The sequence below is a fragment of the Erythrolamprus reginae genome, chromosome 8 (assembly GCF_031021105.1).
Source record: "Erythrolamprus reginae isolate rEryReg1 chromosome 8, rEryReg1.hap1, whole genome shotgun sequence".
NCBI classification, from domain to species: Eukaryota; Metazoa; Chordata; class Lepidosauria; order Squamata; family Dipsadidae; genus Erythrolamprus; species Erythrolamprus reginae.
The window spans coordinates 42468912-42485935 of record NC_091957.1 but is presented as its reverse complement, the minus strand read 5'-3'; the positions used below and the strand labels follow the sequence as shown (position 1 = coordinate 42485935).

Genomic DNA, 17024 nt, shown 5'->3' with positions numbered 1-17024 from the left:
ATACATATTAGTCGCCCTAACAGTTGGTGTCTAAGAAACGTTATAAATAAGCAATTACTTTTTGACAGATCCAAATGGAATGGCTTGTTGTGAAGCACACCAGATACGCTAAACAGCATGACCAGAAGAATCAAAAACACATGAGAAAATTTACATTCCATTCCAGAGAGGCTGAAAATGGGCAAGAGATCTACATGGCTGCCTCTGAAAGTACACAACATACACAACTGTACAACTGCACACTTGGTCTTGGCCGAAAGGCTGAGTTAAACTACTTTCAACTCATTTTTAATGGTTGTGTTTGAATGAGGTTGATTATTTAGCCTTGCATTTTCAATGTGTACATAACCCAGATTCTCATGCATGAGAGGGACAGCCATATTAATTCAAGAATACAAACAAACAAATATATAAATGCAAGCTAAGAGAGTTGTATTGTTTTAACTTGAGTCCTGTTAATTTCAACTAACTTTTGGAATATAATTTGAAATTATATTACTAGCACAATCAAACATTGAAGTACAAGTGATCGACCAAGCGCTAGAGATGAAACGGAAGAAGGTTTAAGCTTAAATTTGTATCATACGATACAAAAAAAATGTTTAAAAGTTATGATATTTATTCAGGGACTTATTAAGCACATCTAGAAAGAGTGCAGAGAAGATCCACAAAGATGAGTAGGGAATGGGAGGTTAAAACATATAAACATATGGAATTGGGTATGTCTAGTTTAATGAAAAGAAGGACTAGGGGAGACATGATAGCAGTATTCCAATATCTCAGAGGTTGCCACAAAGAAGAGGGAGTCAAACTATTCTCCAAATCACCTGAGGGTAGAAGAAGAAGCAATGGGTGGAAATTAAACGAGAGAAGCAACTTAGAACTAAGGAGAAATTTCCTGACAGTTAGAACAATTAATCAGTATCTGGAGACACAACTTGTCTCCAGAAGTCGTGAATCCTCCAACACTGGAAGTTATTAAGAAGATATTGGATATTGATGGGCTTTGGAGAATAGCTTGACTCCCTCTTCTTTGTGGCAGCTCCTGAGATAATGGAATAGCGGTAGGTTCCTTCCTGTTTGGACCAGATTGCCCGCTGGTGACATCATAATGGTATCACAGATCTAGTTCGGTTGGTGCCGGTCCATGAGTGCTGCCATCTTTTTTTTCTGAATGTTTTAACTGTTAATTTATCACCAACTTTTGCACTGGCTTGACAGTCTATGTGTACCACACTTTAAAATGGGTCCAGGTTATTTGAAGGGTCATATTTTCCAAGTTTCCATATTTGAAGGAATATATTTACTCAGCCCATCAGTGTGGAAACACTCCACCTCCTTAAAGAGGTCCATCTAGTGAGACCAAGAAGAAGGACCTTCGCTGTGGAAGCTCACTCCTTATTGAACATCATCCCTAATGGAGATGTTTAGTTCCCACCTTGAAAACTCTTTTGAAAGATCCTGAAGACATAGTTTTGCCAGTAGTTCTGGTAATATGGAGCCCTCTAAGTGGTTTGCTATCACCAGGGAAGTGAGGATTTATTGGGTTTTATATTTGGTGTCAGCATGTGTGAGTTGGGAAGCTGTTGTGGTTAGCTCTGGCCCAGCTCTTGCCCCAAGGAATGTGCAGGTGGATGTGGGGGAGACATCCACATGCTGCAGGCCTGTTTTGCTCCTGATGGAATCTGCCGACGAAGCCTCCTCTGACCAAGGAAGCGTGAGTGACAGGGAAGAGGGGAGTTTGGCAGACAGCCCAGGAGGAGATCAATCATCTGTATCATCCCTGGATTCTGAACAAGAATTAATGACACATCCACGCATGCGTAGAGTGATGCATAGGAGACAACAACTGAAGAATTATTACAAGAGAAAATGAGGCCACCTGCGGTTGGGTGGGGCTGCTGTAATTAGTGCTACAGATAAAAGTGCAGCCTGGTGTGTTAGCCTCATGGCAGTTTATCTGATTCATTGTTTCATCAAGATCGTGGTTTTTTGTTGTTCAGGATTGTGTGTGTGGACTCTCTGGACTTTAGAATTGGACTCAATTTCCCAGTTATTGGGTGAGCAATTGGATCGCATTTAACCTGTGCCTTGTGTGTACCAGAAAATCCCTTTGACATTTAAAAAGGGACCTGTTTCTGTTTTTATGTTTATAAAAACTTTAGAGGTTTCCTTTTATCGTGTGGTGTGTGTCTTCCTGGACTAATTACCCTGTAATTACGGGCGGTTGAAACACACCCGCAGAACAGGAAACAATATCAGCTTTCTTAATGAAATGTAAATGTTTGTTCAAAATCTTAAATCTCTGAAAGTTCTTCACTGATTGCTTTGAAATTTTGACACAACGTTGCATTCGAATACGTGGATGTTTTTACATACATATATTATATAGATGTCACACAGGTAAAAACATACAGGTATTTAAAACAGGATCTTCTTCACCGATTGCTTTCGAATTTTGACACAATGTTGCATTTGAATATGTGCGTGCAGTTTAGATCTACACATGGACAATTATATGTTCTAGAGTCAGCAAACCAGACACACCAGACTTAGCGACAGCAACGTGTGGCCGGGTACACCTAGTAATAAAAATAAAAATAGGTGGAACTTTGAAGCATCATGACTCCTCTCTTTACTTTTTTGACCACATCTTGAAAATTCACCACCAGCTGGAATGGACACTGAAGGAATGCTCAATAGGAGATCAAAGACAGCCTAAAATAAACCAATTCTTCTAGGAATATAGCATTTGTTTTCAACAAAAAGTTGAAAAAATTATTTGAAGAATTAAAGGCTATGACTGATGAATCTATCCAGCAACAACTTGACCCAGTTCAAAATACTTTATGTTTTAATCAGTTGAGTCTATTTATATACATATAGACATATGTATATTTTAAAAAGCTATACTAATAAGTTTCACCTACCTGTTAACTTGATATGTCCTGCTTCATCAAGCAAAATGCTGAAAATTAAAATTCACATTCACCAATGCACATAACAGGAATATTTTAATAAGACAGTTGAGCAAATTAGAATGCTATAGCATTTACATTTAATTAATTAAGAACTTTCTGAAAACATATTTTGTTAAAAAAAAAAGTACAGTCAGCCTTTGACTTACAACCGTTTGTTTAGTGACTGTTCCAAGTTACAACAGCACTGAGGAAAAAAAAGGGACTTATAGTTGCTTTTCACACTTTACAATATTGGGACACCCCCATAGTCGTGTAATCAAAATCCAGACAACTGACAACTGACTTTATGACCATTGCTGTGTCTCAAGGTCCCGTGATCCTCTTTTGCAACTTTTCAACCAGCAAAGTCAATGGGGAAGCCACATTCACTTAACAATGGTATTACAGTGTTCCCTCGATTTTCGCGGGTTCGAACTTCGCGAATAGCTTATACCACGGTTTTTCAAAAAATATTAATTAAAAACTACTTCGCGGTTTTTTCCCTGTACCACGGTTTTTCCCACCCAATGACGTCATATGTCATCGCCAAACTAATAATTTTTGCAAATAAATAACAAAAAAAATAATTATTGTTAATAAATAATTATGTTTATAAATATCAGGATCACTAAGTGTCTTACTCAATGGTGAGTACCAGTAATAATGGTGGGTAAATGGTTGTTAAGGGAATGGGAAATGGTAATTTAGGGGTTTAAAGTGTTAAGGGATGGCTTGTGATACTGTCCATAGCCAAAAGTGGTGTATTTACTTCCGCATCTCTACTTTGCGGAAATTCGACTTTCGCGAGCGGTCTCGGAACGCATCCCCCGCGGAAATCGATGGAACACTGTACTAATTTAACAACTGCAGTGATTCACTTAACAACAGTGGCCAGAAAGGTCGTAAAACAGGGCAAAATTTGTTTCACAACAGTCAAACTTAACAACAAAGATTCTGGGTTCATTTGCAAGCCGTAAGTCAAGGACTTCTTGTATAGCAGTGATTCCACATTTATTTTATGGCAAATACAAAGAAGGGTTTAAATAAGAGTACCGTAATAGTGGATAAAATACATTTTACTTTACTTTTCTGGCTTCAAGTCCCTGTATACAATTCCCAAGCTGTGCAGGTGATCCAAAGCTAGGGCCAGTTCTGCGAGGTAGAATTTCACATCTTCCTCTGTAAACATAACCTAATAAGAACTATATAGATTTACATTCCGGTCTGGTTAAATTTATGTACATCAAAGACGTTAGCAAATCCCACAAAGTTTAAAAGATCTGCGATGCAAATTCACTAGTAGTCCGGGAGTCAGCAACCTGTGGCTCTGGAGCCGCATGTGGCTCTTTCGTCCCTCTGATGTGGCTCCCTGTCGCTCAAAATATGCGTCACAACTGCCAATGTGCAACACCTGCCGACCCGTGATTTATAATGTGATTTATTGAGCTTTCCGACCCATCTTTTTTGGGGGGGAGTTCAAAATGTTTTTATTGCATGTGGAAATAAAAATGTGTTTTCTCTGTAGCCAGTCATTTATTTCATAAATGCAACACACTGTCATTGTTTTTTTTTTATACATAGTATAAAGGTAAAAAAACCCCACCCTGATATATGCAGTTATCTTCATTTTAGATATCAAAAAGGTTTTGTGGCTCCCGGTGTTTTCTTTTCTGTGGGAAATGGGTCTGAATGGCTCTTTGAGTCTTTAAGGTTGCCGACACCTGTGCTAGTCCCCACTACATCTTGTCTGTGATACTGGATGACCCACAAAGTGAAAATGTACATATGAAACTTTGAAAAGGATGCAATTAATTATGCAACGTTTTAACAATTTATGTGTTTTTGTTTTTGTTCTTCTTGTTTTATTTTTTTCTCCTTTTTATATTGCTTTTAATGTATATAAACTATTTTTTTTTAAAAGAAACTTTGAAAAGGACAAATGACCAGAACTGTATATATTCAAACAGACACAAATGTGGTATTAAACCTTTCCTTCTTTTTCAATAGATGCAAGAGACATTGATATGTACTTTAAAATTGGACTGGCTTTCTTAAAACCTCTTTATCTTGATTTATTCAACGCTTTCTTTTACTTATCTATAATTACAAATACTGGATATAAGGAAATGAGCTGCAGAAAATATATCTAGTTCACAATCTCAATACAGATCTAACGTCCATCCGTCCACTCCTTTCTTCCTTTTACTCTTTTCTTTTCTTTCCTTTTTTTCTTTCTTTTATATGTTTGTATGTTCATAGACTTTCTTGTTTATTTGTCTTAGTATATTGTCAAAGTATATTGTTTAGACTATAATCTGACATGATTATTATCTTCTGAAATTTGGAATGTTTTTATTGTCAATCACAACGATATGTATTCATTGTATATTTGTAAATAAAAATTTTATTTTTTAAAAAAGGACAAATATTGATATCTTATTATCCTAAAGGTGCTTTTTCAAAAGGCACCTGGACTTTCGTTTTTCCTTGAAGAAAATAATAATATAAATATAAATATAGAAACATAGAAACAAAGAAGACTGATGGCAGAAAAAGACCTCATGGTCCATCTAGTCTGCCCTTATACTATTTCCTGTGTTTTATCTTAGGATGGATATATGTTTATCCCAGGCATGTTTAAATTCAGTTACTGTGGATTTACCAACCACATCTGCTGGAAGTTTGTTCCAAGGATCTACTACTCTTTCAGTGAAATAATATTTTCTCACGTTGCTTTTGATCTTTCCCCCAACTAACTTCAGATTGTGTCCCCTTGTTCTTGTGTTCACTTTCCTATTAAAAACACTTCCCTCCTGGACCTTATTTAACCCTTTAACATATTTAAATGTTTCAATCATGTCCCCCCTTTTCCTTCTGTCCTCCAGACTATACAGATTGAGTTCATGAAGTCTTTCCTGATACGTTTTATGCTTAAGACCTTCCACCATTCTTGTAGCCCGTCTTTGGACCCGTTCAATTTTGTCAATGTCTTTTTGTAGGTGAGGTCTCCAGAACTGAACACAGTATTCCAAATGTGGTCTCACCAGCGCTCTATATAAGGGGATCACAATCTCCCTCTTCCTGCTTGTTATACCTCTAGCTATGCAGCCAAGCATCCTACTTGCTTTTCCTACTGCCCGACCACACTGCTCACCCATTTTGAGGCTGTCAGAAATCACTACCCCTAAATCCTTCTCTTCTGAAGTTTTGGCCCAATTCCACATAAATATAAATATAAATATAAATATAAATATAAATATAAATATAAATATAAATATAAATATAAATATAAATATAAATATAAATATAAATATAAATATAAATATAAATATAAATATAAATATAAATATAAATATAAATATAAATATAAATATAAATATAAATATAAATATAAATATAAATATAAATATAAATATAAATATAAATATAAATATAAATATAAATATAAATATAAATATAAATATTGTCCAAGATCATACAAAATAGGGCGAGAGGTAACAATTTTAAAAGACAAAACTCTGCAATTTTCTGAACATGGTTGGAGCACCCCAAAAATTGAGTCCAACATTTGTTTGTGACCGATTAAAGCCGCCAGGCGATATGGGTTTTGCACTCGTGTGCACTTCTTTTAGCACCTCTTCTAAGACATTTGTAAGTCCTGGAGGGAGGGAGGGGAACCTACTTCCTTACATAGCAAGAAACGCTTTACTTATTAATACGTTTCAGCTCGTTGTGTTTTTACACACAAAAAACCCCCTTTCCTCTGAGTGAGGAAATAAAAAACATTTCTAAAAGCAGAGAGCAAGAAGTTTTTTATGTAGTCATAACAGTGTAGGAGGCAACTATTTATTCAATCCTGCCTTTTCTCCAGAACACCAAAAACAGCATACCACCCTCTTAACTTCACAAACATAATTTGTCCTCACAATTTGGAAGGACGTTAGGTTAAGAGATATTAATGGCAAGTTGATCCAGTTTCTTCACTGCTGAATAATGACAGAGATTTAGGCAAAAAAACCCACACCCATGCCCCCGCAGTTTTGAAACTAAAATATAGAATAAATGAATCTGAGTTAGTCATCTCCTCTGACATATAATGTCCCCTCTCACATCATCTATCTATCTATCTATCTATCTATCTATCTATCTATCTATCTATCTATCTATCTATCTATCTATCTATCTATCTATCTATCATCTATGTATCTATCTATCTATGGCATCTATCTATCTATCTATCTATGGTATCTATCTATCTATCTATCTATCTATCTATCTATCTATCTATGGTATCAATCTATCTATCTATGGTATCTATGGTATCTATGGTATCTATCTATCTATCTATCTATCTATCTATCTATCTATCTATCTATCTATCTATCTATGGTATCTATCTATGGTATCTATCTATGGTATCTATCTATCTATCTATCTATCTATCTATCATCTATGAATCATCTATGTATCTATCTATCTATCTATCTATCTATCTATCTATCTATCTATGGTATCTATCTATGGTATCTATCTATGGTATCTATCTATCTATCTATCTATCTATCATCTATGAATCATCTATGTATCTATCTATCTATCTATCTATCTATCTATCTATCTATCTATGGTATCTATGGTATCTATGGTATCTATCTATCTATCTATCTATCTATCTATCTATCTATCTATCTATCTATCTATGGTATCTATCTATCTATGGTATCTATCTATCTATGGTATCTATCTATCTATCTATCTATCTATCTATCTATGGTATCTATCTATCTATCTATCTATCTATCTATCTATCTATCTATCATCTATGAATCATCTATGTATCTATCTATCTATCTATCTATCTATCTATCTATCTAATCTATCTGTCTGTTTCTCTGTTTCTCTGTTTCTCTGTCTGTCTGTCTGTCTGTCTGTCTGTCTGTCAGATTTGAATTGAGGCGGCTCTCGGGATCATCTTCTTTTAATGACCCCATAATCCCTTGCAGGGTAGTGTCTGGACAACTAGATGGAGCTGACCGGATGTCGCCAATGTGGAGTTTTATTCGGCAAATACTGTATATTCTAATTGTGCTCAGAGAGACAAATATCTTCCTCAACCTAGGACAGGGGTTGACAACCTGTGGCTCTGGAGCCGAATGCGGCTCTTTGGGCCCTCTCCTATGGTTCTCTGTCCCACCACTGGCTAGTCCTGCCTATTCGCCTTCCCCTCCCTCACCTGGCCTGAGATGGTGATGACGGCAGGAATGGAGAAGCATCTGGAGATGATTCTCTGGTGCTGGTTGAGGAACTATCACCACTCCTTCCCTTCGGGCGACTCTCCTCTCCTCCTCGCAACTCCCTGGTGGCTGTGGCGGGGCCAGGAGAGGGCGTAGGCGAGCACCAAAACCCAGCAAAGGCATGCATGGAGGACAGGCGGCCACTCGCGTAAAGAGGGTCTTCGAATGCGGCTTTTCTCCTGCCCTAAGAATCTGGCCAATGACTTGCCGTGTCAACACACAACCCCTAGAGCTCTTTGGCTGAACGGGAAGGATGTAAGCTCCAGCTCGAAATGGCAGGAAGCGAAGACTGCCTTTGCTCCTGCACTAAGGCTCCGTCCACCCTCATCCCACTCCTCCACCTTCTTTGCTCAGGCGGGGGGATGGTGGATATGGTAAGGCGATGGCTGGATCCTTAGGGCAGGAGAGAAGTGGCCCTGCACCTGCCTTCATGTCACAACTGCACCTTCGCTTCCTGCCACTGTGGGCTGGAGCTTATGCCTTTCCCGCTCGGCTGAAGAACTGCAGCGGGGAGAATGGGATGCACGGCAAGGAAATGGCGTCCAAAGAGCCTCCTTAAGTGACCGGCCAGTCGCCCTATGCACATGCCTTGGCTGTGCTTTGGCTCTCATTTGAGAAGGGTCTCCCTGTGCACAATCAATCTCCTGGCCCCAGCACAGCCAGCCAGGGAGCTGCAAGAGATGGAGAAGGTTCAGCCAAAGGGAAGCCTCCACCAGGGGTGGCAATCGTTCTTCAGCAGAGAGAGGGAGAGAGAAGAGAAGAGAGATGTGAGAAAAAGAGAGAGGAGGGAGAAAGAGAGAAATGGGAGGGGAGGAAGGGGAGAGAGAGATGGGGAGAAAGAGAGAGAGAGAGAGAGAGAGAGATGGGAGGGAGAAAGAGAGATGAATACAAAGAGAGATAAAAGAGAGGAACATGTTTCCCATAGAGAAGTAAACACAGGGAGCCAAAAAACCCTAGGTGGGCGTGGGCTGGGGTCATCATGTGATCGGTGAGAGTGAGTGACATAGAGTTGGCCACACCCACCTAGGTTTTGTGGCTCCCGGTGTTTTTTGTTTTCTTTGGGAAATGGGTCCAAATGGCTCTTTTGAGAGTTTAAGGTTGCCGATCCCTGACCTAGGATCAAACTCACATCCCCCTAGAGCTCCCCCTCTAAGCCACCACATCGCCATGTCCCTCTCACATGGATATTGTAAACAGAGCTCTTGGAAGGAAAAGCAAAGGCAAGAAGCTTAGTATCAGGCTAACATTTCACACTATGTTTCCAAAGGTCCATGAATACATACCTCTTTGGATAATCTTGTGAACACGTCTCCTCCCCTGAGAAAGTCCAATATTAAATATAGCTTCCCTTCAGTCTGGAAGGCTGGAAAGAGCAGCCATAAAATATGAATCCATTTTGTGCAGCAACAGATATGCAGCACAGATAAAACACTAAATAATATACCCTAATCACATGAGACTTTAGAAGGCTCTAGGCTTTTAACTACTTAAGGCAAGAGGAATTAATCAAGAGGAATTCTATAAACAATTCTATAAACATAAATTCTATAATAATTGATATGTGCGTGCATGCCGTTTTCAGGCCAAAAAAACAGTGCATATATAGATTCCATGCATGTTATGCCATATGCTAAATAAATAATAAAACTTGTATCTAAATAAACCCAGTTGCTTGGAAAACATTTAAAAATATCTGCTTAAATGGCTTTATTTATTTTTATTTATTTATTTATTTTGTCCAATACACAATACATATAGAAGAGAATAGACATGACGTAATATATATATAAAGAAAAATATAAAAATAGAGAAGATATATGAAAGGAAGAAAATATATATGATATGTGAGATAAAGGAAAGACAATTGGACAGGGGACGAAAGGCACACTAGTGCACTTATGTACGCCCCTTACTGGCCTCTTAGGAACCTGGAGAGGTCAATCGTGGATAGTCTAAGGGAGAAATGTTGGGGGTTAGGGGTTGACACTATTGAGTCTGGTAATGAGTTCCACGCTTCGACAACTCGACTGTTAAAGTCATATTTTTTACAGTCACGTTTGGAGCGGTTAATATTAAGTTTGAATCTGTTGCGTGCTCTTGTGTTGTTGCGGTTGAAACTGAAGTAGTCATTGACCGGTAGGACGTTGCAGCATATGATCTCGTGGGCAATACTTAAATCGTGTTTTAGGCGTCGTAGTTCTAAGCTTTCTAGACGCAGGATTGTTAGTCTATTTTCGTAGGGTATTCTGTTTCGAGTGGAGGAGTGAAGGGCTCGTCTGGTGAAATATCTTTGGACGTTTTCAAGGGTGTTGATGTCCGAGATGTGGTATGGGTTCCAGACAGATGAGCTGTATTCAAGGATGAGTCTGGCAAAAGTTTTGTAGGCTCTTGTGAGTAGTGTGAGATGGCTTGTCACACAATATAGTCTGTTTTTTTATTTTTTAGCTACTACATGTAATTCAAACTCTAGAAATGAAGTCATTTATCGGATATACCTTGATCAAAGTCAGAGACAATAATACTCACCATAGTGCAGTTTGACAATAAATGGATGATTTACTTCTACTAATATATCTCTCTCCATCTTTGTGCGGACTCTATCTCGAACTGCAAACATAAATTTTCCAAGAAGAATGAAACTAAATATGTATTTACCTTTTACAATAAGCACACATACAAAGGATCTTTAAGAGCAAATTTCTGTTGGCCATTTTTCAGAAGGTTTCGAGTGATTTCCATGGAAATTCCAAGGAAAAGTTCAAACCACCACGAACAGCCAACCATCAAGCACACCAAAAATTCATGAAAAAGTCATAACTGTCGTATGACTCAGGAGTACGGCATATTTGTGAACTGTGCCAACTTTCCATTGAGTCCTTTAAAACAGCCACTTCAAAATTATATTGGTAAATAATCGAATTGAACATGGCGTCTGATAGGAATATCTATTTTTTACCTATAGTGATATGGGACTGTCTTCTTCTAAAGCAGTGTTTTTCAGCCGTAACAGGTTTAAAAAGTATGGACTTCAACTCCCAGAATTCCCCAGCCAGCATTTGGCTGGGGAATTATGGGAGTTGAAGTCCATGCATCTTGAAAGTTCACCCCATCTGCTGAGATTGAGAAGTGTCATTTTAAAAGGGGAAATCTACAGCTCTGGGATTTCCCGGTGGAATAATAATAATAATAATAATAATAATAATAATAATAATAATAATAATAATTATTATTATTATTATTATTATTATTATTATTTATTAGATTTGTATGCCGCCCCTCTCCGAAGACTCAGGGCGGCTCACAACAAATGATAAAAAACAATATTATACAAGCACAAATCTAATATTAAGAAAAAACTAAAAACCCCATCATAATTAAAAACCAAACAGCACATACATACCAAACATAAATTATAATAAGCCTGGGGGAAAGGTGTCTCAAATCCCCCATGCCTGGCGGTATAAGTGGGTCTTAAGTAGTTTACGGAAGACAAGGAGGGTAGGAGCAGTTCTAATCTCCGGGAGGAGTTGATTCCAGAGGGCCGGGGCCACCACAGAGAAGGCTCTTCCCCTGGGGCCCACCAGACGACATTGTTTAGTCGACGGCACCCGGAAAAGGCCAACTCTGTGGGACCTTATCGGCCGCTGGGATTCGTGCGGTAGCAGGCGGTTCCGGAGGTATTCTGGTCCAATGCCACAGAGAGAGGAGGAGGGAGGTCAAGCTATTTTCCAAGGCCAGACAAGGAATAATGGATGGAAACTGATCAAGGAGAGAGTCAACCTAGAAATAAGGAGAATTTTTCTGACAGTGAAAGCAATCAACCAATGGAACAGAAGTTGCCTTTGGATGTTGTGGGAGTTTTATCACTGGATGCTTTCAAGAAGAGATTGGACTGCCATTTTTTTTTCAGAAATGGTTTAGGGCAGTGGTTCTCAACCTTTCTAACGCCGCGACCCCTTAATACAGTTCCTCATGTTGTGGTGACCCCCAATCATAAGTCTAGCGCCAATTCTCCCAACAGAGCTTTAAGCTGATTGGCAGGAAGGTTAGAGAGACATCCCCACTGATTGGTCAGATTGTAAAACTATGTTCCAAGGTGCCAGAATAGAAACTTCAGTTCCTAACACTATGGGAAATTTGTCTTTTCCCATGGTCTTAGGCGACCCTTGTGAAATGGTAATTCAACCCCCTAAAGGGGTCCCAACTCCCAGGTTGAGGACCACTGGTGTAGGAACAGAGTTGGCCTTCTCTGGGTCCCGTCGACTAAACAATGTCGTTTGGCGGGCCCCATGGGAAGAGCCTTCTCTGTGGCGGCCCCGGCCCTCTGGAACCAACTGCCCCCACCCTCCCTGTCTTTCGTAAACTACTCAAGACTCATTTATACCACCAGGCATGGGAGGAGTTGAGATAGCTCTTCCCCCTAGGCCATTACAAGTTATGCATGGTATGTTTGTGTGTATGTTAGGTTTTATAATAGGGGTTTTTAGTTATTTTTTATTATTGGATTGTACATGCTGTGTTTATTATTGTTGTTAGCCACCCTGAGTCTGCGGAGAGGGGTGGCATACAAATCCAATTAATAATAATAATAATAATAATAATTATTATTATTATTATTATTATTATTATTATTATTATTATCTCCTGCATGGGCGGAGGTGGTGGACAGACTAGATGACCTACAAGGTCCCTTCCCACTCTGTTAATCTGTAATCGGAATCGTATTCTAATTTAATCACGTTTTTTGCTTAGCTTCTGATGGTCATCCAAGGTCATCCACATGCTGCTACTTACCAATGCGTAATAACAGGAATGATTTAATGTAAACCTAGTTTAAATATTTCATCAATTCTGTAAATAAATCCTGCGCCAATTCCCTTTTATTTTATACAGTCTAAGCCAGTGATGGCAAACCTTTTTTCCCTTGGGTGCCGAAAGAGTGTGGGCGTGCGCTATCGTGCATGCATGAGTGCCCACATCCATAATTCAATGCCTGGGGAGGGCAAAAACAACTTCCCCCACCACAGAGACTCTCTGGAGGCTAGAAACGGCCTGTTTCCCAAATTCTGGTGGGTCCAGTAGTGTTGTGGTTAGCTCTGGCCCTGCTCCTGCCCCAAGGACTGTGGATGTGGGGGAGACATCCACATGCTGCAGGCCTGTTTTGCCCCCGGTGGAATCTGCTGATGAAGGCTCCTCTGACCAGGCTCCTCTGACCATGAGTGACAGGGAGGAGGAGAGTGTGGCAGACAGCTCAGAAGGAGATCAATTATCTAGCTCCTCCTTGGATTCAGAACAAGAGTTAATGATACAGCCACGCATGTGGAGAGCGATGCATAGGCAACAACAACTGAGAGATTATTATCAAAGAAAATGAGGCCACCTGTGGTTGGGTGGGGCTGTGGTAATTAGTGAGGCTGCTATAAATAGCAGCCTGTGGGTTTGGCCATTGTGGAGGATTATCTGATCGTTGTGTTTCCTGACTGCTTTACTGACTTTGGCTTTTTGTGTGCTGATTTTTCCCCGCTTTGAAACTAAACCAGAGCAAAGTGTGTTTCATTTTGTGAAAGAAGAAGGACTGTGAATTGCCTCACAGCTGCAAGCTATCTCAGAACTGATAAGGGACTTGTACAAATTACCAGTTTGTTTGGAGACGAGTGCTCTTTGCTATACCAAAAGAGGGCTCGGTTTAAGTGAATTTTCATTATAAAGAACATTGTTTTGAATTTTCAAACGTGTGTGTGTCTGAAATTTGTACCTGTGAATTTTTGGGAGGATTCTACCAGAAAGCCTGACAGAACGAGTAGGCTCATGCTTCACCCTCCCCAGGCTCTAAATGCTTCCTTGGAGCTGGCGGAGGGTAAAAATGCCCTCTCCTATCCTCCCGAAGGCTCTCTGGAAGCCAAAAATTCCCTCCAGAGTCTCTGTGCGAGCCAAAAATCAGCTGGTTGGCACACGCATTCACGCTGGAGTTGAGCTAGTGCAACAGCTTGTGTGCCAGCAGATATGGCTCCGCGTGCCACCTGTGGCACCCGTGCCATAGGTTCCCCACCACTGGTCTAAGCAGTCACTACTACATCTCTGTGATTAGACCAAGAGATTTTTGCAACAGGGACTGATGATAGGGCTAAGAAGTTGGGTAGAGGTCTGCAGAATTCTCAGGTAATGTTGTCCCAAAAGTGCTTTTTTCAGGAGGCAACTGGACTTTCTTGTTTTCTTTTTTGAAGATGTTTTGCTTCTCATCCAAGAAGCTTCTTCAGCTCTGACTGGATTGTGGAGAATTGAAGGATTTATATTCCTTGCAGACAGCTGGTCGTTTGCATTCTTTTAGCCGGTTGTTATAGCACTTGGAGGTTTATCTGTATCCTCAGGGTCACCTAAGTGGTTCCTGTAATTTGCAATTTTAGCCATACAATTTGGGATGAAGACTCTTTGAATGGTGCAGCAGTAGTGATGGATTTCTAGACGGGAAAAATTGCAGGCTACAGGAACCAGGAACACCACTCTCAAGTGACCCTGAGGACACAGATAAAACTCAAAGTGGCCTCAATGACTCTATTAAAAATTCAAATGAAGAGCTATCCACAAAGAATATAAATCTTTCCATTCCCCATTATCCTGTCAGAGCTGAAGAAGTGAAACCTCTTCAAAAGTCCAGTTGCAAAGAGGATATTGAGTTAAAACCGGAAATATTTTTATTAGGTATTTTGCCTGATAAATTTAATAAAGAAGAAATACATTTAATTGCTCACATTTTAGCTGCAGCTAGAATTGTGTATGCACAGAATTGGAAACTGAGTAGAATACCAACAGATAGAGAAGTACTGAGGAAGATTATGCATTGTGTTGAAACGAATAAGCTTGCTATGAAAATTAAAGACAGGAGATTTTATAACATTTGGGGGAAATTTTATGAATGGAGTGAAAAGGAAAATGGATAAATCTATAAGTATCTGAAAGCAAGGAATTAGAAATAAGTATGTAAAACTTAGATGACAAAAAAGAGAAATGATGGTAGCGTTTGATAAACTAACACTGACTTAAATAAAGTCGAGTCTGCAGAGAGGGGCGGCATACAAATCCAATAAATAAATAAATAAATAAAGGTATTTTTTAAATTATTAAACATTAGATTTTTTTATATGCTGTTTTACTATTGTTGTTAGCCGCCCCGAGTCTGCGGAGAGGGGCGGCATTCAAATCAAATCAAATCAAATCAAATCAAATCAAAAAATAGTATTAAAATTGAAGAAAATGGTTATTAGAAGTTGAAAAAATGTGTATTTTGAATTTAATTTTATTCTGGGGTTTTTTCTTTCTTTTATTCTAGACTGACTTAGTCTTTCTTTAGTTTTTAGATATAACTTAGTTCTTGAACTATGAATTTATTATGTAAGACATTTTAGATATATATGCTGTTAAAATATAGATACACTTACATATTCTTAGCTATGATTGATTATGATAATATATGTGTTTTCATTTATGTATATTTTAAGGTGCGGAAAATAAAAAACTTATACCCCCTCCCCCCAAAAGAAAGTCCAGTCGTGTCCTAAAAAAAAGCATCTTTGGGACAACCAGTTTGTTAGTGAAAAATCTATAATGAAATCATTTGCTTCCATATAAATAATATGTCGCGTTCACAATATTGACTATGATTTCACATTTATTCCTATGGAAATTTCTGTTCAAATACCACAATCTTCAATGGAATTTAGCAGCATTTTTTAAGATAAAATGATGATGAACTTTTTATTATTATTATTATTTATTGGATTTATATGCCGCCCCTCTCCGAAAACTCGGGAGGTCACAATTCAAAGTGTTGGTTATGACCTATAAAGCCCTTCATGGCACCGGACCAGATTATCTCAGGGACCGCATTCTGCCGCACGAATCCCAGCGACCAGTTAGGTCCCACAGAGTGAGCCTTCTCTGGGTCCCGTCAACTAAACAATGCCGCTTGGCGGGACCCAGGGGAAGAGCCTTCTCTGTGGCGGCCCCGGCCCTCTGGAACCAACTCCCCCCAGAGATTAGAATTGCCCCCACCCTCCTTGCCTTTCGTAAGCTACTTAAAACCCACCTCTGCCGCCAGGCATGGGGGAATTAAGATTCCTTCTCCCCTAGGCCTTTACAATTTTATGCATGGTATGTTTGTTTGTATGTATGTTTGGTTTTTTATATTAAGGGGTTTTTAATTCACTTTTAGTATTGGATTATTATTGTATAAGGTTTATGATTGCTGTTAGCCGCCCTGAGTTTTCAGAGAGGGGCGGCATATAAATCCAATAAATAATAGTAATAATAAAAAGTTCATCATTAAGTTATAAATTGTTATTTTATTTCACAAATAAAAATAAACACAGCAGAAGTACTTTTAACTTTATTTTAAACCAAGCATACCTTTCAAAGAAGCCTTCTTTAGAACTTTCATGGCATAAAGATGTCCAGCATCAGGACCAATGATTTTTCTCACAAGGAAAACCTCAACAAATAATAAAGATTAAATATGTTATACCCGACTACTAAAATGTGCAAATATCTTATGTAGTCCAACAAATTTCTTCCTAGTAACCATAAGTTTTAAATGACCTGATATAAAACATGCTATGCAAGTTTAGAATAACACTTCCAATGCTTGGTGTTGTATTATTTTAAAACAAAATCCTAGCTCTCCAAAATCAATTCTACAGAAATAAAACATTCCACTGCAAAGAAATACTATGTCATCCTATAAGAACACAGCCTAAATCTCTGCAAATTTAATTTA

The 17024-nt window shown here is 38.7% G+C and overlaps 1 protein-coding gene across 1 annotated transcript in view; it reads right to left on the bottom strand.

The window, feature by feature from the left end:
• Nucleotides 1-17024, bottom strand: part of RPS6KA6 (ribosomal protein S6 kinase A6) — a 97269-nt gene that overhangs the window by 36450 nt on the left and 43795 nt on the right. Inside the window, 5 exon segments of the mRNA XM_070759775.1 lie at nt 2931-2968; nt 4046-4152; nt 9538-9617; nt 10781-10861; nt 16658-16739. Coding sequence (XP_070615876.1) covers nt 2931-2968; nt 4046-4152; nt 9538-9617; nt 10781-10861; nt 16658-16739 — 388 coding nt within the window.